Source organism: Cryptomeria japonica, chromosome 4, assembly GCF_030272615.1.
Source record: "Cryptomeria japonica chromosome 4, Sugi_1.0, whole genome shotgun sequence".
Taxonomy (NCBI): Eukaryota; Viridiplantae; Streptophyta; class Pinopsida; order Cupressales; family Cupressaceae; genus Cryptomeria; species Cryptomeria japonica.
The window spans coordinates 285,422,580-285,448,585 of NC_081408.1; the positions used below are offsets into that span (position 1 = coordinate 285,422,580).

Consider the following 26,006-nt stretch of genomic DNA (forward strand, 5'->3'; position numbering starts at 1 on the left):
GACATGAAGGTCCAAATGTGCATCCCAGTAGTGGTGGTATTCATTTTCTATACAACTTTTTTTATGTAATTATTAATACAATTAAACATCTTAATTAAATTGTAATTAGTATAGTAATTAATGTAACATTTTTTGTTAATATTTTAGAGCATGTAGTCGGTGGTGACCAAGTGGAGCATGATCCGAGTAGACAACATTAGGAACATGATGATCCCCAATCAAGTAAAGAGGACCACTGTTATTCCTTTAAACAAATTTAATTGCAATTGGTGTATTGATTAATATAATCTTTCGTATTTCAACTCCGGAAGATCTAGAGGGTGTTCAACATGTTGAGGTTAAGGATAGACAAAATGATGTGGAAGATGATGTCGCCCCATCAAGTAAACAGTGCCATGGTTATGTTCTTTAAATTAATTAAATACTTGTAACAATATATTTTTATTTAATTTAACCCATTTCTTTCTTATTGTAGAGGACCCCCCTTTGGTTCAGTGTTCTCATCCTTTATATAGGACTAGACATACATTGATATCACGAGAAGAGGGCAGAACAACGAAAGATGGGGGAAATGATGAGGAAAATGATGCTCCACTTATTTTTTACATAGCTTCAAAACAAAAAAAGAGAAATGATTGTAATCAAACTTATTTGATAATGGTTGATTTTTATGTGTTAATGAATGTATTTATGTGCTAATGAATGTTCATGAATGATATATGTTAATAAATATTGATAAATGTTGCATGTTAATGAATGTTATGTGTTAATGAGTGCTATGTGATAATTAATGAATGCTATATTTTAATAATGGATGAAAGAATGAATGAATGTTAGATGTTAACATGGAATTTAGAGTGATGTTAGGGGGGTGGGGGGAGGGGCCAAATGAGCTTCCACCTTCATGTGGTTGGCCCCATTAAGTAGAGAATATTAAACTATCCTCAAAACAAAGAGAAGCTTAATAAGATAAAACACTTTGCAATATTTCATTATGTTGCACAATTAATCTTATTGAATAATGTATATTGAATCTTAATTGCAGGGTCCAACAAAGCCAACATGAACAAGAACACCACAAGTTGCTGGGTATAATGAACTCCCTTAATTTCTTGTATGTACAATAACACTATGAGTTGCCTCTAGTGCTAATATCCATGGCGCGGCTGCAAATGTTGTGAATATGCCTCATCCTTGTAAGTTTTTTTTAATTAGTTGACATTTTCTTTAGCATTTTTTAATTTTCCTTATGATTTTAAGTCTAACCACTTTTATATGGAATTTATTGTTCTAGTTTTTTACTATCTGCCACACATTATTGATACAAGGACTTACATTTCATCCATTTTTTCAATTAGGTATTATTAAGGGTAGGTTGTATTTGTAAATGTCTCTTTGAGTTTATCCACATTTTACTTTGTAACAATCACAAGATAGACATTTATGGTATACCTTGTCTTTTGTTGTAGATTTATGACTTTTTATTTCTTCTTCTAACAATCAAAAATAACATTTCTTGAACTATTCTTTTGTGCCCATGTACCTTCACAAGACAATGGAGATTTTTTGTGCCCTTTTCCCTTTTTCCCTTTTGAGCTTTAAAGCTCTATATTGTATCATCTTTGATCTAATTCTAGGACTATTTTTATACCATTCATGACTGCAATATTTTGTTCTAAAATGATTTCTCCACTACCTTCTATTGTCTCGAGGAAGTGTCTTGGAACAAATATTTTAATTAAAGCATGGCCCCTATCATGATTACTATAGGATTTTTATTTTTTGTAGGTTTGAGAATATTTTGTATTACTGCTCATGGTCATTTGACTGTTGCAACTCTCATGAAGACTGTATCTTTTTGCTTCTTTCACCTACTAGTCTTTATGTTTACCACAACAAATAAGTAAACACTATCATTGAGACTCATGGTTTGTATTTCATCTTTATAATGTGGCCTACCATATTTAACACTAGCATAAAGTCTTTTTCTATGTTTGGTTTGCAGCCTATATGAGATTTTTTCTCATATATCACTGCATTTTGGATGTCATTTTGACATATGGATTCATAACCCTATCTCAAACCTTATTACACATGGGGTTCTCAAAGATTGTATTGCATCCTATCAATAAACTTTGCATGGATGACTTGTCAACCTCATTTATCATTCATGATAACCTTCATCCATATATTTTCTCTATACTAAAGTGGTTACAAATCCTTTACTATTTTATCGTGCATGTAAAAACATATATGAAATACTATTATTCCATGCAGGATCTGTTTAAATTTAAGCTCAATCATTGGTTGATTTTTGTTAATCAAAAGTGTAATCAGAGGCTTGGGTTTACTTTTTTCCATTTCCACTAGTTGAACAGGTCATCTACTTAAGCATCTTTCTTCAAAGCCAAAATAGGTGAAACAAAGAAGCTCGTGTGATAGGATTCAACCATGACTACACCTAGTACCAATGCTCCAGGCAACGAAACTAAGGATTCACACCCTCCTCATCCACCTTTCAATGAAATAATTATTTCATCCATGTCTCAAAGGTCTATTGCTACACATCCTTGGCATGATCTTGATATTAGTAAGGTCCATCTTTTTTTTGCTCATTTATGTTTATACAAACATCTAATTAATACTCTAGCTAAGATATTTGCACATTAAGATGTTCACATATAGAGTCTTATTTTAGTAGCATTCAATTATATGGTGATGTTGGATGGTGTGGATAATGTCACAGTTATGTATGCTAATGATAACTCAATATTTTCCTTCTATAATTCATATGTATGAATAAGTTGAAGACTAGGAGTATTTACACTGCATGTGTACCATTATCTGCTAATGGTAAACACTTTGGTTGCCAATAAATAACTTTTATTGCAAATCTGTATGGGATTCCTAGAATATAACTCCCTTCTGTTATCCCCTGATTTCCAATAATTGTCTGGTTTAAAAAAAATATCAGTGTTCTTTGTCTTGTGGTATCTTCAGTTATTCTTTTTAGAATAGGAAGGAAGTGCATTTTAATGTTGTTCCTCATGTACCTATAAGACAAGAATTATTGGTAATTCATAGTTTTGCTTTATTTCTATATTTTGATACATCATTTTAACCCCTTTATGTTGAACATTTGTATGCAGGAACTGGAGCTCCTACAATTTTTAATTGTGTAAGTACATATTGCATTGTGTAACTTCATTCTTTCTTTCTTTACTCTATGGGGTTGTATACCTTGCTCTTGTTAAAATTCTTTGGTAGATGTTAGTCTTGAATAAATGATTGTCTAAATAAATCTACTTGAAAATGTGCTCCACAAACATGTTTTGGGCTGGAGAACCTTCCCATCATTCAATGTTTAAGTTGTTATTTCATCCTGGAGGTAGCCACAGTTATTTGCATACTTCTTGACCTATGAAATGATTCTTAGGATTGAATTAAACAATTGAAATTTAGCACCATACTTTCATTGCAAATATTCATTAAGAAATTGATATCGATATTGATATTCAAAGCTTTATGTTTGATCACTGGCTAAATGTTTTACGTTCTTTGATATTTAGGAGATTAAAATGTTTTCTTTGATACTCTAGGTTGTGGAAATTAGTAAGGAAAGTAAAGTGAAGGATGAATTGGACAAAAAGACTGGTCTGATCAAGGTAAGCTTATTTTCTTTATGAGTTGAAAAGTTAGGATCTTCTAGTTGCTCCTTTCTTTACATTATTACTCTTCTAGTTGATCAAATTGCTTGTGGTAAGAGCATTTTTGAATTGGTTTGAATCAACTGAAGATAAAAATGGGAAAGATATTTTCATCGAAAAAATTCCAAAATTTAATTCATTGACATATTTTACCAAGCTCCCTAAAAATGAAATTGGGGGGGAGGATTTGCAGAGTGCGGTTGTTAGTTATCACAAGAAAGTACCGTGGTCGATTCTTCAGCCTGGATTCCAGGTTAAAGAATTATCATTCTTGCATTTAAAAGAAAATTAGTTTGATTTTCATATTCGAAAATATAATTCATCTTTTCAGCTCATAGTGAAAATATAATTTACTTTTGATTTTTATATATATAAAAATTTTATAATTAAAATTTTCTAGCAACCCTAATATGGTTTTCATTTATCTATAGGTTGATTTGGTAGCTAGTCTTCACATTGCTGATAAAGAGTAATTCTTGAACTTGATTCTATACCTAGTCATTTTTTATGAAACGAAATAGTTATTTTATTTTCGTGTTTATTCCCAATTTTAATTTAATTGTTTGGAAGGCTTTTAAGTCCATGTGGGGTACAAGCACAAATAAATTAAATATTTTTAATGATGTCTACCAGAGATTTAAGGGAGAAAGAGACACAAAATTAATACATTTTTAAATTCTTTTTGGATGTCAGCTTTTTCGTTATGAATTTTGATCAAGAAACACATTGTTTTATGAAATCTTGTCTTATCAAATAGCTAGTTCAAACTTTCCACCTTCAAATTGTTGTTTAACCAAATAAGAATATCATCTTAAGAAGCACACTCAATGATGAAGTGCCATTTAACTTCAACCAACCCTTTATTACGGAAGGTGCAAATTCTTTTTCCCAATCTTCCATGGGGACTGTCCATCTACCTATTTCACATCTAAGATGATGAGAACTGGTACTCAACTGCATGATTAAAATTTTAACCTTTTCTTTAGTAGGAACCATCAAATAGGGTTTTTCCTTATGCTTCTACCTAGGGTTGAATTCTTGACATAGTGTACCTTTTTGTCCAATCTGCTTTGTCCACATTACATGACTGATTTTTTCTAACACAAATTTTTTTATCTCCTCATTAGTATTAGGACGTTCTTGCAAATTAATGTTGCATCTGTCCATCCATTTGTTGTTTTACTTCTTCCAAGTCTTCTTCCTACATTTTAATTCTTCCTCCACAACCATTTAGGGCTAGTGATGCTTAGCCATATTTTCTACCTTTCTTAAGTAGCTTACCAAATGAATTATTACTAATGGTGATGTTCTATATGCTCTACTGAAACTATGCTACTTGTTACATAAGTATTCATCCTATTAGATTTAGTGGCATCTTGTGGGTTCAATTTTGTTTTTGACTACTTCAAATCCACAGGGAGGGATGTTGTCACTAGGTTCGATGGGTGGACTTTAGGGTAATAGTATCATTTGTATGAAGTCAAACCTAACTTTGTAGAGGCACGGAAGGCATGTAAGTAACCAAAAAGAATTGATAGAAGTAAGTAGTTAGATTACTTGATTCAAAATGAGATGTTTAAGTCAAATGTGCATACCAAGAAGTTCAATGAGATAAAGTATAATTAAGGAAAAGCATGGTAGTTTAGCAAGGCAATTGCACTGGTGAGCAACAATTATTTTTTGCTGCAAATATACGAGGATGTCAAGAAATTTAATCAAAGTTGTAGGACTTGATAGCTTGAAAAATGAAGTATTTGAAATGTTGGTTTGTAATATGTATTAGCCATTACCAATACTGAAGAAACTTTGGGAAGACTTAATATGGACTTTACATTAGAACAATTAAGAATATAATGAGGGTACAATCCAAACATAGTCATGGCTATCGTCATTCTCTTGTTGGATGAGTGGTCATGGCCATTGTCAAAAGAGTCTCGAGAATGCACTGATTTCTGATGTCCACCCAGGAAACATCCGATTGGGATGTTGTATACCCGATGACATTCTCTCACTGGATGAGCGGTCATGGCCACCGTCGGAAGAGTCTTGGGTGTCGTCACCAGTCAAGGAGACACCCAACGAGGATGTTGTATGTTCGACGACATTCTCTTTTCGGATAGGTGTCAGAATTCTAACGTCCACCTAGGAAACATTTGACACAGATACTATATACCCGACAATATTCTCTCGCGCAATGAGCGGTCACGACCGCCATTGGAATTTCGACGTTGGCGAGCACCATCGCAATCTCTGACTACAAGTTTTTGATGGCTGCGTTTGTCAGTAGTCTGAAATTTAATAGTTGAAATTTCGATGAATGATCGTTGAAATTGAGCCCCAAATGTACTAGTGTTGGATTCCAACATTAAGAACTTAATTTTTTCATATACTTGATTCTCAACCATGGATTTGAAAAACTTTAAATCTATCAAAATCCTAATATTTATCTTTTAGAGATGTAACCCAAGTCATTCTAGAAAAATCATCAATAACATGAAATATCTTTATCCATTTATTTGTCTTGTTCTTGTGATCCAAACTATTTATAAATTTTAAATGGTATCACATTTTTTGAATTCAAAATATATGTCAGATTATAGTATTAAAAAAAGAAAAATTGAATTTCATAAAGTTTTGACCAAGTTTTGGTGGTTAGACATACAAGATTTTATATCTTAGAAAACCTATAGTAAGAAAACATAATTAATTATTTATTTAAAAAAATAATACAGAAAGATACGTGTCACATCCAAACACGAGTCTTCTACTTATATCCAAAATCATATAAAAATATGTTATGATTTGATTGTGGTTAGGGTGGTTAGAGAAACACTTGCTTCTAATCCTTTTCCTAAAATTTTAGTACTACTACATTGAAATTTCAAAATTTCATGAAATAGATTTTTTTTTTAGAAGTAAACTAGTATCTTAGAAACTACATTCAATTTTCTATAGATTATATTCTTAAATATATTTTAAATAATTTTGGTAACTTATTCAAATTTTTACGTCAAGTTGCGTAATTCTATTATTTTGATTTTTATTGCCACTTAAGGGTCTATTGATCCCACCATGATCCCGTACATACTCGTATCTTCCTTTATATAACATAAGCCCTTTTCTCTCTTCAATTCAAGTTGTATTTCCTAGTTCTATTTTTCTTTTCATAATCATCTAGTCTCTTATAACCCTCCCTGTAAGTGCAGTGAGATGCGTAATGTCCAATTCTACCACAAGAAATAAAATTTAGAGGTAACTTACCTTTGTACTTTACAGTGCCATACTACAATATTCTCACAAAGTTTGTTTCAGCTTCATCTAAATCTTCACTACATTTTAGATCATCATGTTTTGAAACATCAAATGCTACTTCTTTCTTTTCTCTTTTGTCTTCCTCCATTTCTGAAATTTCAAAGGTTGCTAAGGTATCAGTAAGCTAATCAATAATATACTTGCTCATATCATTTCTTTCTTGTATGGTATACCTTGTTTCTTTGTAGGATTTCAACAAGGTCAACAAGATCTTTTAAATAATGTTACGTTCATCCAAATGTCCATTGGCAACTTTAATACCATCACCATGATTAGTCGCTCTATGAATATAGTTCTCAATACTTTCATCTTCAAGAATTCTCAAATATTTATACTTTTGATCCAGATTCATCAACCTAGCCTGTTTTGTCTCTTGAACTCCCTCAAATGCCATACATAGCTTGTTCCATACAACTTTAGCTTCTTTCAATCCTTTCACTCTTCCAAACATCATTGATTCAACTAAAAATTATAGCTCTACCCTTCGTATTAGTCTCCTTTAATATTATCTCATCCGAGGTTTGAGGACCACCCTGTAAAGGTGTATATCTAATATAAATGATTTCCCATATTCCATTCTCCAATGTCTACAAATGTGATTCCATTCTCTCCTTCCAGTATTGAAAGTTCCTACCATAAAAAATTAGAACTTTGTAATGCAAGTCCTATGCCATATTGGATGTACCTTAAGTGGTTAAGATTACTCAATAGGAACCTTTATCTAATACCAAATATTTAATCCAAGGAAATACTGAGAGGGGTGAATTAGTCCTAATAAAAAATTAATGCAGGACATCAACAATTAATCAACAATACATATATCTAATGCATGAACACCAAGATTTTCTACGGGAAAAATCCAAACAAGGAAAAACCATGGTTAGCACTCACCCACAAAATATATCAACTAGGTATATTAGAAATTATATTGAATGATCTTAATGATATGGACTTTCAAACCAAGGTTAACTACTCTTGGAGAAACATACAAAAATGGGACTTGCAAACCTGAATTTAACTACAATAGGGAAAGATACAAAAGTGATTTGAACACAAGGATCTACTAGTCACAAAGTTATTCTTGAACTCTACATCAAGAAACCAACATCAACACACACAACTCATACCTCATCTATCAGCACTCTATCTCGTACCTCTGCCACACTCTCAAAATAGCTAAGTGCATATCATTCGAACATAAATCTTCATCTCTTTTCTTCACTGAATTTCACTAACTCTCTTCACACCATAGACTTCCTTTTACTTTCTTGTACATATGTTCTCTACACGCACAACATTCTCTATATACAGGATAGATCATCAAAACTTAAAGCGAGCTGGCTTGGACAAAAATATACCTTCCAAATAAAAAACACATATGTTGATTCACTCTAGGAGAAAGAGGGAACCAAAACACTTCTTCCAAAGATCATTTCACCAGTCCACAATCACCATAACATAACTAATAGCATACCATCATGCAATACATCCATATAAACAATTAACAGTCAACACATATCCTCCAATGTAAATAACTCTAATCTAGATCTCCACATGTTATGATGAGACCCATAACACATCAAATTACCTTCCACAAATCATATCTAGACCTAAAGATAGGTTTAGCATAGAATATCACAACAAGGTATAAAACATGCAATGACATTTGGAGAACACAAAGATATTTTCGAAGCACCAAACTAACGTATTCATTATTCCAAAAACATAACTAAAGAATATAACAATATCAAACAATATCAACAATAATTTTTTGACTTGAACACTATTGGAACAACGAACAAAATAACCATAACACCAACATAGAAAGATATTTGTGCACCATAGACTTTCTAGACCAACAACTATTTGAAACAAGAAGTTTGACATGAATGACAACCATAGCAACACATACTTCCAACAAAACTACTCCTACTAGCCTCCATTGCACCATGCAACATCAACCCATCTTGAGTGAACCAACAAAAGATCCCTCTACTCCATCCATCACCTTCCTCTTTGTACCCACTTTGCCTACATCCCATCTAGATCCTTCTTCTTCTTCACCCATTTTTCCACCTACTCTATTTTTAAATTATCTCCCATTGCCATCCTCTTCACTTCTTTTTCCCATAAAAAAATCTTCAGTGAAACCCACCCAATTGTTGCTTCCACCCTTCTCTCATCTCTATTCAAATAAAAAGGCCATCTCATAAAAGGGACCAACTCACGAACCTTATACTCCACATTATTTTTTAGTCCTTCACCAACATCAAACCTTGCACCAAGTAAAGTCCACTCCAAATTTATCACTGTAGCGTCGTAAATTGTACGCACTTGCTAGGGTGGTACAATTTAACACCTAGTTCAGCACCTGCCTTGGCATATTTTGCATTTTGCATTGTATTTCCCCTTTAGCACTTAATTAATTAAATTAATTAGGTCTAAGGTTCTATTTTATCATCTCCCATATCATAAAGTTGGGCCCTTTTCATTAAAGTGTGCCCCTTTCATTTTATTCTTCCAATACATCATTTAATCAAAAACACTAATTAGGTCCTATTTTGAACTTGGGGGCTTGATTTCGGGGGTCAAAACATCTCAAAATCACCTGTAACTTCGGGATTCTCTCTAAAATCATCATATCCAATGGCCCTGAAAATTTGGTGAAAAGTTGTCAGGACCATGGCGCCCGGAGTGCACATGGTCCCGAACATTTTTCCCGAAATTTTAGGAGCGCGATCCAATCATAAAATAAAGCTTAACCCCAAGAAATTGGCGGGAGATTCAATCTCTAGGTTGGCCTAAAGTTGAAATTAAGACCTAGGGTTTCATATATAAGAGCTCTCTTTCTTCATTTGAAAGGATCGGGAATTTTAGTTTCAGAGACCTTCTATGCAGCGAAAGAGCAGATCTTTGAAGACTTCAACAACATTCAACATCCATCCATCAAGCATTCATCAATTTCATTCATTCATTTAGGTCTTTGAAGACATTGAAGAGCAATAAGGGATCACCGACTAAAGATTGGCTTGTACCCCTCCCTTGGGGTTGGGTATGATTTCATGTTGTTTTCATGTCTTTGCATAAGCCTCATTATATCATTTGTATTCATGCTTTAGATCACTTTGCATCTTGATTTGGAGCGTTTACATTATCATTTACAAGCAATTAGGGTTTACTTTCTAGGTTGCTCTAGTTTGCTTACTTGCATTTTAGGATCTTGCACACACACAAGGTCTGCACACACACTACTTTTATAATACAACTTGGCTATTCATGGAGGTGGAAATCACCAAAGTGGGGGTTTGACTAAGGAAAAACCCTATATAGCTGACCACCATACCTTTTCAAATATAAGTGCAGATTTCGGGATTCGGACGACGCCGCAAGTTGCAGATCCGGTAGAAGCAGACCGAGACAGAACTTCACACCAAATTTCAGGGCAAAAGACCAGGAAAGGGGCGTGGGGCACCCTGGTCCTACCAGGACAGGGGCACTGGGCACCCTGGTCCCTGGGACAGGGGCACTGGGCACCCTAGTCCTTCTATCAGACAGCAAGTTTCAGCATTTCCGACAACTTTTCAGGTTGCAAAACAATAGTTTCAGGAGCAGAATCAGGTCAGTGGCCCCTGCGTCCCCATCCCAAACATTTCCACTCAGATTTTAACTCCGGGTACGCATCTGCACTCTTTTCTTGTCCTTGTGTTTACAACTTTCCATTGTTTAACTTCAATTCTGTAGTCTTGTTATTAGTTCATGCTTGCACTTTGGAATTGAACTTGCATCATTTTATCTTTCAATTACAACAAAGGAATAGAAATCCTAATAGGTAGCCCATGGCTCTCTCTTTCACAAAAAGAATTAGCCAATTGTGTGATACCTCTAGGCTCTTTCGTATTCCACAATGTGTGTCAAAAGGTAGGATTAGGGCATGTTAGCCTAGTCTCGCTTTTTCCCCCACACATTTTGGTGAACCCGACGTGAATTCCAATTCTGATTTATAATTTGAGTGTTTATGCTCTTTCAAATTCAAATTTGTATTTACAAGTTTTAATTTCTTGCAAGATTCAAAAATTTAGAGGAAATTTTTGCTAAAACCCTAATTTTTTAATTCAAAGTTGAACTTGTGGATAGCTTAATTGGGATCAATAATTTCAAATCTGATTTAGGAACTCATTTGAATCATAAATTTCATTTTCTAAATCTACATTCTAAGTGCTTGCGTTGGTTAAAATTAAACATTTCCTTCTATTTTGCATGTGTTATCATTTGAAAGAGGAAAATTGTTGTCATGATGCATTCATTTCATAGATGTGATAATGGGTTAGCTTCCCTTGTTTCAATTTTTCCTTCTCCTAAAGAACCTCCCCCCATCTATAACAACATTTTAGTTCTTAAAAGAGTTGCTACCAATCCCTTTGAGACTCTCCCATGCTCTAAGGATGAAGGCTTTAAGAGTGATCTTGACAATTCTCCTAAAATGTGCCCTTCCTATTTAGCTATCCTAGAGGAAGAGAATGATATCATAAACAACTTTCTTAATGTTACTTCACCTTCCCTACATGATGCCTCTCTAAGTGAAAATGTATTGGTGGACATTGACTTATTTTCTCCTAAAGTTGGTCCTTCCAATGGGGGCATGTTAGTGCAACAAGAGGTTATGAACACTTCTTTCAAAGATCTCCTTCCTAAGCATGAATCTTCGGAGAAATATGTTCATGTTCCTCCTAAAAAACACTCCCTTCATGAGGATCCTTTTGTGCAAGAAGATGACATTATCCCTACATTTCCTAGTGATGGAATTTCCTTTTCCAACAAAATTCCCACTAGAGATGATGAATTAATGATAAATGCTTACCCTTCTCCTAAAGTTTGTCTTACCCATAAGCATCCCTTAGAGAAAGAAGATGAAATAATAAACAATTTCCTTAATTCTCTCTCCCCCAAAGATCATATTGGACATATTTTGAGGAAAGAGGATGAGTTTAACACATCTATTGATGCTCTCTCTCCTAAGGATGAGGAATTAATAAACAATGTTATCTCCTCTCCCAAAATTGACAATACTTCAAACATTCCTTTCAACAACTTCACTATTTGGGATGAACCATTAGAAGAAGGTGTAGATTATTCTCTACCCCATGAGAGAACCCTAGCCAAAGGGGATGAAATCAAGATTGAAAACTCCCTTGATAGTTTCTCACCTTCCTTGAATCTCAATTATTCTCCCTCTCCTCAACTTGGTTCTACTCATAAGGAAACCCTAGTTCAAGGCAAGATGGTTAACATCTCTTTCAAAGATCTCCCTCTCAAAAGTGAGACTTTAGAGAGTAATGTTGATCCTTCTCCTAGAGAGTTTATTCCCCATGTAGATCCTTTGATGATAGAGGATGATATGACCTTTCCTAGTATTACTTTTCCTACTAGAACATCAATGCCTACCCCTTGTCTCTCTCCTAAAATTGATTTAATCCGTGATGAGATTTTAGTGCAAGAGAGAACTATCAACAATTCTTCCAACACTTCTTTTCATTCCTCTAAACCATCCTCAATCAATTTTATACATGTGAATGAAACACCTAACAAACCTCTCTTCACTATCCAAGGTGCTTGTCCTTCTCAAAATTCTCAACCTTTAAATAAGCCTATCTTAGTGGTTCAAGGTGGTTATGCTAATGATTCTTTTTGCACTCCTAACAAACCTATTATTATTGTGCAAGGAGGTTATTCTACTAAGAGCCCTTATGAGTATGCTAAGCAACTGACTAGAGAGAGTTATAATGCGGTTGCTCATACATATAATACTAGAAATAATAGGCAGCCTAATCCTCCTCCTGTTACTCCAGTTTCTCTTCCTAATCCTCAACCAATTCTTCCGCAAGCTCCTCTTATTTCACAAATGCTTAGTAAGGACTATGATCTTATAGAACAACTTAAAGCTACCCCTGCTAAGATATTCCTTTGGGATTTGATTCAAACTTCTTCCGCTCATCATGGAATGTTACAAGATGCCTTGAAAGATTTGAATGCTCCTCCACCTAATACATCTAGTAATATTGTGTCTTTGGTTAACTCTGTGATGAATCCTAAAGCTCAAATTGTGTTTACTCAAGATGAGTTGCCTACTAGTGAAATTCAACATCAATCTGATCCCTTGATGATTGTGGTTATCATAAATGACACTACTATAAGACGAACACTGGTAGATAATGGTTCTGGCCTTAATGTGTGTAGCATTAATCTATTGCATAAGATGAATGTGGATACATCCCTTATTGAGCCTGACTCTCATCCCATTCGAGGCTTTGATAATGTGGCTAAGTCTTCATTAGGTATTATCACCTTACCCATCACAGTGGGACCTGTTACTTTGCCTACTCCTATCCATATTATGTCGGGAAATCTAACATACAACTTGTTATTAGGGAGACCTTGGATTCACAGTATGCAAGTTGTCCCCTCTACATTGCATAGACAAGTTAAATTTATTTATAATAATAAGACATATACCTTGATAGGTGATACTAATTTTCAAGCTTGTTTGCAAATATCTACTTCCAAAGGGAGTTCTTCTAAGCCTTCCTCTTCTAGTGATGACTCGTTAAACAAGATACCTATGGATGAATCATCACCCTTTGATAATCAAAATTCTTTGGATGAGTCTGAAGTTCCTGAAGAAGATTCTTCTCAACTTGAATCTACACATGAAAAGGCTTTTGATCCTGAGAAGGTTCTCGTAGAAGACAATTGGGGATCTCTTGATTTCAATCCCACCTTTGTAGGTGAGTATAGGGTTCCTCCTAGAGAGCTTAAAGTTAAAAAGAAGGAAGAAACTAGAGATCAATCTGTCTTACCTGAACCTATGAGAAATAATTTTGTGGCCGCTTCTCAAACTTCTTCTCCTCACATCTCTAATTCTGAAGAATTTGATTCTTTGTCTTATGAAAAACCACCTTCTCTTTCTAAAATGGCTAATCGTTATGGTCGTGGTTTTCATATTTTGGCTGAGAGTGGCTATAGTGGAAATGGTTGTGGCACAAATGAACAAGGAATTAAAGTTCCTTTAGAACATAACATGCATGAATATTCATTTGGAGTTGGATATAATCTTTCTAAGCCCACTAAAGCATCTAAAAGACCATCTCTCAATGTGAATGCTATATTTAGTAGTGATGATGATCTCACTTCAACTAAATCATCTTCTACTTCTATCAACTCTCATTCCCCTCATAAGGAAATCTTGGCGATGAAAAAATCTCTTTATGACTCCCCTCAAATTTCTAAATCCACTTATGAATCTTTATCTCCTATTCATCATAAAGTCCTTTCCTCCAAGGATAAGGCTCTAATAAATTGCACTCATCTTTCTTCTAAGATTTCTCGTAACTGTCCTTCTTCAATTTTTATCACTTTATACATGTTTTTGATCTCACTTATAGTTGAGCATTTAGCATGTCATATTCAAATACCTCATTCAATCTATCATGTCTTTAAATAACATTAATGGCTATTATGTTGCTCATCATTATGTGACATTGGTAGCTCATTTACTGGGGGCTCATTGTCATTCATGGTGGTACAATTTCAAGTGCAATCATATTTTTGAAGCAACATAATAGCCTAATTTTTCTATGTTATCTCTTGTTCCTATGGGGTAATAGTGTGGAAATACTGATCATCTTTGCTTTAGAATTCTCTTTTCCTAGATATGGGAGAAGATGTGTATTCTCTTTCTTATCCTACCCACTTCTTGTGAGGAGCATTTTACATACACTAATGTCTTGCTTGCATGAACTCATGTGAGTACGTAGTACATTTTGCTTATGTCTAAATCTCTCCCTAGAAGATTGTGTAAGTCCTTCTCAATGTCCTTATCCTTGGGAGGCAATGATCTTTCCTTATTTTTATCTAAGGATCCACTTTTTCCTATTTCGTGGATGGTGTGAACTTTATTACTTGATGTTATTCCTTGTCTGCATTTGTTGTTGTTTGTTCAAGGATTCTCTCTTACAAGAGGTGTAAGTCCTTGACTACAACCTCTTTTGCACTTGGTAAAATACATCCATAATGAATTCACTCTCCCAATTGGGTTAAAAAGAGCGTCATCCTTCATTAAGAATCACTTTCACCTCGCAAAAGAAGAAAGTATTGCATTCTTATTCCTTTCTTTGTTTTATTCTAGAAGATGTTATATTTGTCTAAGACAATTCCTCTCGGGGATAGGTGTCTTTTGTACAAAGATCTCTTCTCCTCTAAGGATCTCCTTTACACATACTAAAAGATATCCCTTTTCAACTATCTTATCCTTGCTTAAAGAGTGCAAAACTCTCTTGCTTGGATCTATGACATTGTTGCATTTTTGGGGTATCTTCTTTTGTGATGAAGGTAGGTATCCTTGTTCTACTTTGCTTATGACATAAACATTACACTTTTTGAGCAATGGGTTATTCTCGGAACTAGAGCATAGACTCTTAGAGTGAGATGTCACACTTTTGTACTATACATATACAAGTTGTAGCATACTCGGGCATAGACTCCTATGAGGTGCTTCTAACCGCCCTTACACACACATGCATGAGGTTGAGTGGAACTAGTGGCATAAGGCTAGACTTTCTCACTCTCCTCCCTTACATGGATCACCTAGACAAGATCTAGGGGCGAGAAGTCCATGTTTTCTCTCTCACTATTCTTCTCATGGATCACCAATGTGTGTATTCATGCTTTTTTCCTTTCTTTTCTTCTCTTTGCATTTTGTTTCCATTTACATCCTTCATCTTGTGTTAGAGAACTCTCAAATCCTCACACTCTTTGTTGTGTTGGAATTGAGATTTAGTCCTCTTTCTTACCAAATGATTCTCCATTAGTTTTTGATCTCATATCAAATCTTCTTGTGAGCATTTGTCATCAATATTCTTTAACAATTCAAAGTGGTAAACATGATACCCTGTTTCAACTCACTAAAATTAGCAAGCCGAAACAGGGGGGGGCATATAGCTACCCTCTAATTTTCATCACTTTCCTTAGTAAGCATTAGGTGATTTTGTGATCTAACATGTGGTTTTGTAGGTTGTGGTTCTTAACTGAGTACTGCAGATGTCGCTGGGGGCTTCATCCGACAACTTATGGATATATCCTATTTCAAATAATGTTTACTTTTCTGTACTTTAGCTTGCATATGAACGTAGTGTTCATATGACCACTAAAGTGGGGGCTAAATGTAGCGTCGTAAATTGTACGCACTTGCTAGAGTGGTACAATTTCACACCTAGTTCAGCACCCGCCTTGGCGCATTTTGCATTTTGCATTGTATTTCCCCTTTAGCACTTAATTAATTAAATTAATTAGGTCTAAGGTTCTATTTTATCATCTCCCATATCATAAAGTTGGGCCCTTTTCATTAAAGTGTGCCCCTTTCATTTTATTCTTCCAATACATCATTTAATCAAAAACCCTAATTAGGTCCTATTTTGAACTTGGGGGCTTGATTTCGGGGGTCAAAACATCTCAAAATCACCTGTAACTTCGGGATTCTCTCTAAAATCATCATATCCGACAGCCCTAAAAATTTGGTGAAAAGTTGTCGGGACCATGGCACCTGGAGTGCACACGGTCCCAGACATTTTTCCCAAAATTTTAGGAGCGCAATCCAATCATAAAATAAAGCTTAACCCCAAGAAATTGGCAGAAGATTCATTCTCTAGGTCGGCCTAAAGTTGAAATTAAGACCTAGGGTTTCATATATAAGAGCTCTCTTTCTTCATTTGAAAGGATCAGGAATTTTGGTCTCAGAGACCTTCTATGCAGTGAAAGAGTAGATCTTTGAAGACTTCAACAACATTCAACATCCATCCATCAAGCATTCATCAATTTCATTCATTCATTTAGGGCTTTGAAGACATTGAAGAGCAATAAGGGATCACCGACTGAAGATTGGCTTGTACCCCTCCCTTGGGGTTGGGTATGATTTCATGTTGTTTTCATGTCTTTGCATAAGCCTCATTATATCATTTGTATTCATGCTTTAGATCACTTTGCATCTTGATTTGGAGCATTTACATTATCATTTACAAGCAATTAGGGTTTACTTTCTAGGTTGCTCTAGTTTGCTTACTTGCATTTTAGGATCTTGCACACACACTACTTTTACAATACAAATTGGCTATTCGTGGAGGTGGAAATCACCAAAGCAGGGGTTTGACTAAGGCAAAACCCTATATAGCCGCCCACCGTACCTTTTCAGATATAAGTGCAGATTTTGGGATTCAGACAACGCCGCAAGTTGCAGATCCAGCAAAAGCGGACCGAGATAGAACTTCACACCAAATTTCATGGCAAAAGACCTGGATAGGGGCATGGGGCGCCCTGGTCCTTCTGTTAGACAAGAAGTTTCAGCATTTCCGACAGCTTTTCAGGTTGCAAAACAACAGTTTCAAGAGTAGTTTCAGGAGCAGAATCAGGTCAGTGGTGCCTGCGTCCCCGTCCTGAACATTTCCACTCAGATTTTAACTCCGAGTATGCATCTGCACTCTTGTGTTGTCCTTGTGTTTACAACTTTCCATTGTTTAACTTCAATTTTGTAGTCTTGTTATTAGTTCATGCTTGCACTTTGGAATTGAACTTGCATCATTTTATCTTTCAATTACAACAAAGGAATAGAAATCTTAATAGGTAGCCCGTGGCTCTCTCTTTCACAAAAAGAAGTAGCCAATTGTGTGATACCTCTAGGCTCTTTCGTACTCCACAATGTGTGTCAAAAGGTAGGATTAGGGCATGTTAGCCTAGTCTCGCTTTTTCCCCCACACAATCACACACAACTACGCAACCTCCACACATTCTTTCAAAATCCACTTATTTACATCTTCCCTCTCACCCAATTCTAATCTCCATGCCATTACCAATGTGACAATATAAACATTAATCTTATATTTATGAATTTTTTGTAGAAAATGATCGCCCAAAATCATTTCCATAATTTGCAGAAGACCCTATCACCATATTTGAAAATGTATTTCATCATTTTAGTAGAAATATCCCCCACAAAGGCTAGCTATTTCCTAGAGGTATACAATGTGAAAGTGGCCTCCATCTATGTAGACACCTATGCACCCAACAACTGAAAGTAATTCCCAATTCAATCATCACTACCTTTAAATACCAAATTTGGAAACCTTGTCCCATCACACTTGACCATGCTAAAAAATCATTGCCAACTCAAGCAGAAATATACTCCCTGGAATCCACATCATCAATGAAAAGATCTATGAAATATTTGATTTGTACCATATTTTCAACAAGAAAAGATAGCACCCACTTTTAAAGGACATCAATTACCTCATTTCCTTCACGTCATTCATGGGTGACATAGTGACCATTAAAGGTTTTCAAAACAATAGTAGTGGCATAAATGTATTTATTGAGATGACATGCCTAAGCTCCCCCCTTGAAAATTTTATTTAGTATAATTAAAGAATCTCCCTCTACATGTAGTTTTTGAATGCCCAATTTATCCCTCCATTGCATAGCAAGAAAAATTGCTTATTCTTCTGTGACATTATCGATTCCTACTAGAAACTTCTTCACTCCCATAACAATAATATTACCCTTCCAATATCTAATAACAAAACCTATACCTGATACTCCTGGCTTACCCTTAGAGGCCCCATCAAAATTCACCTTATACTAGCCATGTTGAGGAGAAGTCCAACACACATTAAATGTTTGACTCCCACATGGATTGACTTAGTGAGGCCCATTAACAAGCCCTAAAAATTATTTTTCAGTTTTCCTAGCATACTTGGTTCTTACGAAAACTACAAAAAACTTATTAGTGCCCCTTATATTTATCAAGTAAAGAAACTAAAATCTATTCTTGCACAACTATAGCTTTGATACCATGTTATAATCTAAAAAGATGAATAACCTAGAATAACTAGTGTAAGTGTTTATAAAAATTAAAGTATGAATGTAAATGATACAAGATCAAATTCGTAGAACAAAGTTAGTCTCTAAGAGAGAAATACAAATTTTGCAAAAAAAAATATAGCATTAAGAGAATGCAAAAGCAAAAAATTGTAGAATGCAATCATAATGAAAATAGAATGGAATACAGAGACTAGCTAGGAGTGAGTATATAAAGAGACCACCACAATAGCCTAAATAAGTCACGTGTAACTCTCATGGAAGATGTCGATACCTTACACCCTTTCACACTAATATTCACTTAATTAATCCTAACAAAGGTTGATAATTTAAAGTGTAAGAAAAATCTAGGAATAAGAAAATAAATAACCAACTATGAAATAAAAAACCTACACTAACACCTTGTACATAAATTCTAGCTACCATAGCAACTAACTACTATAATTCTAATGTTATTTTTTTACATTCAATAAGATTTTTAGCCATCAATAGAGGTTATGTTGGTCACTTGGAATAACACAATATTCTTATTCATCTACTAGCCTTGAATTGTTGAGGTTATATGCACTTACAATCATGGTGGGTGTCATCTAATCAATAGTAGCTAGGTGCCACATCTATTTATTCATGACTAGCTCTATTTCAAATAGACTATATTAAGTTACCTTCTATTTGAGTCAACTCAGAACGTCTTGAATATGTCACTTATTTGAATCATGTATCCATCAAGCCTATATATTTTTATTCTATTCTTTATACTTATTTATTTTATAAAATGTAGAATAAAGTTATTCTTTAATTTGGATTTGTGAGTATCTCATAGAAATTGGGTACTAAGTAGAGTTTTTCTTATCGTAAATTATAACATAAATTATAGTCCACAATACTCTATGAGTAATATCAAGTCACCAATAAGGAAGGAGGGAATTCACTTGGTTAAAATATTATATAACTTGTTTCAAGGCTCCTCATATGTTATCACCCTATCCATCTACTTAGTAATTGAAAGAATAAAGGTAACCATTTATAGATGCCATTAGAGAAAGTATATTGTAAACTATCTTAAAATTAGTAGCCATGCTTAGTACCATCATATTGACTCCAACACATGACATCTTGTCATAGAGCTCTAGGTTCAATGAATAGATAATAATATGGCATCATGCCCAACACTCCATGTTAAAACATGATTATGGCACAAGCATTATAGTTACAAGCCTCATGTTATAGCATGTGTAACATAAAAAATAATACAATAGTATCAAGCTATTGATCTCACCATCACAAGGAATGATTGATGGCATTAGTACCACATAGAACCATATTGGTAGTGTAATTATGACATAAACTAAGTGTAACTAATTAATTTCAATGATTCATAAGATTGCTCTAAAATTAAATTTTAACTTAATGAAATCTAGAATAATTGCACAAATTTTTCAAATCCATATTTTATTATTAATTTAAAAAATTAGTATCTTAAATTATTAACAATTAATAGTTTTTCATAAAAATAATATTGTTAATTACTAGTTGTCCTCTTTTAAAATAATTAAATATAAATTAATTAATAACTAAAAATATACCTTAAAAGTTAATAAATTGTATTCACCCATAATAAAATAGTTTTAAAACTATAATAAATAGGAAATAGAACAATTTAAAATTTAAAACCTAAAATTGTCTTAATAATGTCAATCTATTATGACATAATTATTACACGAGGATTTATGACTTTGATTTTATTCCAGTATTCTCCACCTACTTTAAACATCTCCTCTAATTTATCTGAATTTTTATAATAGAGGAGCTTCAAACATTTTAACCTCTCCAATCCCACTCCCACTTTTTTGACTTTCCTACAATTACATAAATAAAACTCCTCAAGACATGTCATCGACCCCTCCTCCAATTCGGGAAACTCCTCTAATTCATTGAACCAATCAATTTTGAAGAAGCGCAGGTGCATAAACCCTCCGTGTTGGCCAAAAGCCTTTGGCAGTTCTTTGCAGTTGTGATTTCCCGACAACTCCAACCTCACTAGGTTGGGCATTGTTTGCAACTCCAGATAATGACTATCACCACAACACATTAACTCGAGTTCCCTCAGATTTGCCATATCACAAATCCAACTTTCTACTGCAAACTTCAATACTACAAGACTTTCCAGATCTTTCATTGCCATCATTTTCTTGGGAAGCTTCAAATCTTTTGCAGTGCTGTTACGAATTGTCAGACGAAGCATCTTTACCAGTAATGCAAGTATCCCTCCTTCTATCCTTGAATCCATATCCTTGATAACATCTAAGCATAGTTCCTGAAGCTGAGTGATATTCACAAAATCCTCTGGTCTCATGAATCTGTCGTCTTCACTAGAAAGGTCCAACCAGTGTGATCGCAGTGTTCTTAAAGCGATCAGCTTTGATATTCCTTTTGGCATGCGTGCAACACCTTTGCAGTCTAAATGCTGAAGACATTTAACTTCATTTATCCATACTGGTAATTTATTACATCTTTGAGGCAAAGCTAGAAACAAGAGACTTTTCAGGTGTCTCACACATTCTGGTACCTTCTCAATTTTTGTATCATTTAAATTCAAGACTTTTAGAAGTTTCATCTTTCGAAGGCTTTGAGGCAATGTAGAGATGCCCGTCCCGCTCAATTCGAGAACACGCAGTCCTCTCATAGCGGTAAAAATGTTTCCTGGAATGCATGTAATCTTCGAATTTTGAGACAATGAAAGGGCGCGGAGCCAAACAGGACGCCTCTCTGATATTTGAGTGTCATTTACATCTTTCATGCCCAGCAAAATCCGACAGCAGTCACCATTTTCACCTTTACAGGCTTCGTCAACTGAAAAAATACACTTATTTTCTTTTGATATGGTTATGGCCAAATCATGCAACAAATCGTGAGTTCTACAATAATTGGTTAGTCTAAAACCTTGTCTATCCTCATATTGTTCCCATACTTGAAGCAAACAGAGATTGGCAAGCTTATTTATACAATCCCATGCCGCGTCCCACTGGTTCTCTCCTGCTGGAATAAATCCTTCCCCAATCCAGAGATATACTAGATACTCGCAATTTATCTGCTCAGCCTTGGGAAAGAAAGAAAGATAAGCAAAGCACGCTTTAAGACGTGCAGGCAATGAGAAATAACTTAGTCTGAGAATAGGCATGATCTGATCATCATCGGTAACAACTACCTCTTTAAGCCGATGGAGCTTGGGCTCCCAGTCCCTTGGCATCGTGGTCTTCGGCAGAGATGCAGCTACCATTTTGATAGCTAGCGGCAAATTTCCACACTGCTTTAAAATGTCACGGCCAACTTCTTCAAGCTGATGATTTGGCACTTTATTTCCCTTAAACGCATAGAAGCAAAATAGGCTCCAAGTCTCTTTCTCCGACAAACATTGCATCTCGTACATATGAGCATCCAGAATTGTGCAAACCTCTTTGTTTCTTGTGCTAACCAGAATTTTGCTATGCCCATTGTCTCCAGTTAAGAGGCCAAGCTTACATAATAAATCTTCCCTTGCCTCCCACAGATCATCTAGCACCGCAAGATATCTCTTTCCTTTCAGATTTTCATGAATCAACTCTGCTGCTCTCTCATGAGATATTCCCTCGCTTCTGATTTGCTGTCCTAAAGCTAAGTGGGAAGCTATGTCGCATTGCAACGTGGAAATAGAATAAGACTGAGAAAATGAAAGCCATATGGATTTATCATACCTTTCTTTTACGTTGTTGAAAACATGCTGAAGAAGATAGGACTTGCCTATGCCCCCCATCCCAACGACCGCAATAACTGGAGAGGCATTGTTGTCCAGCAATCTGAGCATGTCATCAACTTTGGACTCTATTCCCACTGAGTGTAAACTCGGCAGAAGATAAGATTTCTTGCGCTCTACACTATGAGATGTACTGGGCGATACATCACTCGCAGGAAAAACTTCACGCAATAGCTTCAGCTTGTTGACATCTTCAATAATATATCTCATGGGCTCCTTGATGTCCCTGATTTTCCGCCCTATCCTATAGCGAAAAATCCATTGATTATAACTCGGACTACAAGCTTGAGCATCATTTCCATACATAGATTCTGTAGCGCATTCCTCACAGATGTCTTCTGCAAGCAAGGAAATAACGCGAACCTTCTCCAGCCATTGCTTTATGCCCTCATTATGTGGAGACTGTTGATCAGCATCTTGCAGAAAACCCCTTACATTTGTGAGATTATCGTTTAACCACGAGAAATCATTGCTGAATTCCAGTAGTAGCTTTGCCTCATCAGTTAATTTCTGGACGGCCATCTCCACGGCCATCTCACAAATTTTTCCTACAACAGCTTCTCCAAGAAATGCCATGTTAGAAAAGTGAGAGTGAACCAAAAATTCCTCTCTCAACTTTCTATGCAGACAAAATAAAATGACTCAGAGCCTGAGAAAATAGAGTTGATGGGCACACCAAAAATGAGGCGGACTTGATAAGGTTGGGTTCGATGTGAGTAAGGTCTTTTACAAATTAGCCATTTATAGCAACGAATTGCTACTCTTTAGTCACAATGCTTTTCTTGATACCTACTTATAGACATTTACATTCTTTTTCTTTTCCCGAGAAACGAATAAGACAATTGCACAGGGATGGAAAATGGAAAGCTAAAAAGAATTTTGTTGCTGTCGACACAGTAATAAGTCATCCTAACATAAATAGGTTAGTTCGAAATGGATAAGAGTTAACATAGTACCTTTTCCAAATGTGATATAAATCTATTACAATACCAGCTATAATTAGAATTAGGGGCTATAATATCAGCCTAGCGGAAGAAGGAGAAGCATCTTTGTTTATTTTGCTTATTCCACTCAGACCATAAAAGCTTTACTGGAGAGCCTAAAGCACACTCAAGTTTCGCAATCACACATTTCCCTTCTTAATCGACAGAAAACAGTCTCTAAAGTAAATCGAATCCAATCTCTACTTTCAATATTTTAAGGAAAGGACTGCACCCTCGTTATTTTTTGTTCAGCTAATTTTGAAGCACTTTCCTGCCTTTCTATAATTTACCTCGGATGTTCCGAGGAAACGACTGAACCAAGGGCATCTTCTCCATCATCTCAAAGCTAAAATTTATAATTTAATGCTTTCTTGGGAATAAAACTTATTAAAGCGCGTAAATGGCCGTTTCGAGATGTAAAACAAAGAATATATTACATTGCTTTTAAGGCAATCACATCGACGTTCTTTCATAAGTTCCTCTTCAAAATTTGAAAAATGGGAGAATCAGTTACAGCTATTTTGGTTATCTCAGTGATAATGTAAATCTCGATTAAGTCTATATGGTGGAATACATTCTGTTCTGATTATTATTAAATTTATCTTGAACTTCAAGAACCCTCCGACATGAAAGAGCTATTGATTTTTTTAACTTGTTTGAAAGAGAATCCAGATTTATAATGAACACCCTATAATACAGAATGCATTTTTAGCTATTCAAGGATTGTCAATCTAAATTTTCTTTTATGAAGAATTTTTCTATTCAACCATATTAAAAGGGGAACAAAGTTCTTCTAAAATAGGAGAGATGATAATTTGTCCATCATGAATTGAAAAAACAATGGATAAGTTTATTTAAATAATGAGAGAATATTTAGGTTTGGTAAGGTCTTGGTAAATGATTTTCAGAAGCTAAAATTTATGTTTCTTTTTAAAGAAAGATATAAGAAGGGATCTAGTCTAGATTAAGATCAACATGGATAATTGTTCGAATTGTTTAGGAGTTTACAGATATTGGTAATTATATTCTTACAAGATTCATGGCATGTTCAAGAATTTTGACACAGAAAAATTGCAATTAACAATTTGTTTTGTAAATACTATAGAACAACACCTATCATGCTTAACCTAGTAAAAGAATAGTGCTCGTAAATATATTACACGTGTAACATCATTATCAACCCTAGTCTGAGAATGGGGGAGAAGTAATAATAAAAAACACGTTAGTCCAATTAAAAAATATTGACATAGTATTCGAAGTCAATTATATGTAATAATTTAAAATACCCCTTGACCTTGAAATTTTCATAAGTGAACAACTCAACCTCTCTAATTCTTATATCTAATGGAGCTCTATCCAAGTGGATGAGAGTAGTAGATTGAAACTGAAATTTTGACTAACCAGTTCTTTAAACATCTCGCCTCATGGTTTAATAACTATGACCCTAATTTTTATATTTATAAACTCTAAAGAACAATTTTACTTTGTAATTAAAAAAAAATCATTTTAAGAGTTGAAATAGATTTTATAATTTATTATTATTATTATTACTTTTATCATGTAAATAATAATAGAATTTAATAATTTCCACCATTAAATAAAATAAAATGACTTTGGATTTTAAATTTCTTTAGTTCATTATTAAATAGTTCAATACGAAGGATTGTGAAATTTCTAATGAAGCCAATGCCACAATATTTTTTTTTAATTTTATTTGTTAGATATCTTAATGTTTTTCCATTAAACTCTTTATTTATTCATTTGTTTTTAATTTATTTTATTTCAATTTTTTTTTAAGAAGTAACATTAAATATAAGACCACAATATTATTATAGTAGTAACTTTCAAAATAATTACAATTAATAGATTTAGGTAAAATAAATAAAAAGAACAAATCAAATCATAAAATGAGATTTATTATATTATCATTTCTTAACCATTTAATATAATAAATCATCATCCTATTTTTAATGATACAAATATTATAAGATAAAAAGAATTACTATCACTTCATAACTAATTTATAGGATAAAATAAATCACAAAATCTCATTATAAAATAGAAACTTTTTAAAATCATTTTTTAACTAATTTATAAGATACAATGAAATCAAGATCACATTATAGAATAAAAATAATTATATGTTCATTTCCTAACTTGACTATATTATAAGATAAAACAAAGTAAATCTTCATTCTATTTTAATGAAACAAAATGGTATGATAAAATAGAAATCTTTCTAATATCACTTTTAATCATTTTAGAAAATTAAATTAAATTAAATTTGTATTC

The 26,006-nt window shown here is 34.2% G+C and overlaps 1 protein-coding gene across 1 annotated transcript; it reads right to left on the reverse strand.

The window, feature by feature from the left end:
* Positions 1-20,640: 20,640 nt before the first annotated feature.
* LOC131077581 (putative disease resistance protein RGA3) lies at positions 20,641-23,307 on the reverse strand. Its single transcript, XM_059219108.1, has one exon. It carries the CDS (start codon positions 23,305-23,307, stop codon positions 20,641-20,643), a length of 2,667 nt encoding a protein of 888 aa, XP_059075091.1.
* Between the last annotated feature and the right edge of the window lie 2,699 nt (positions 23,308-26,006).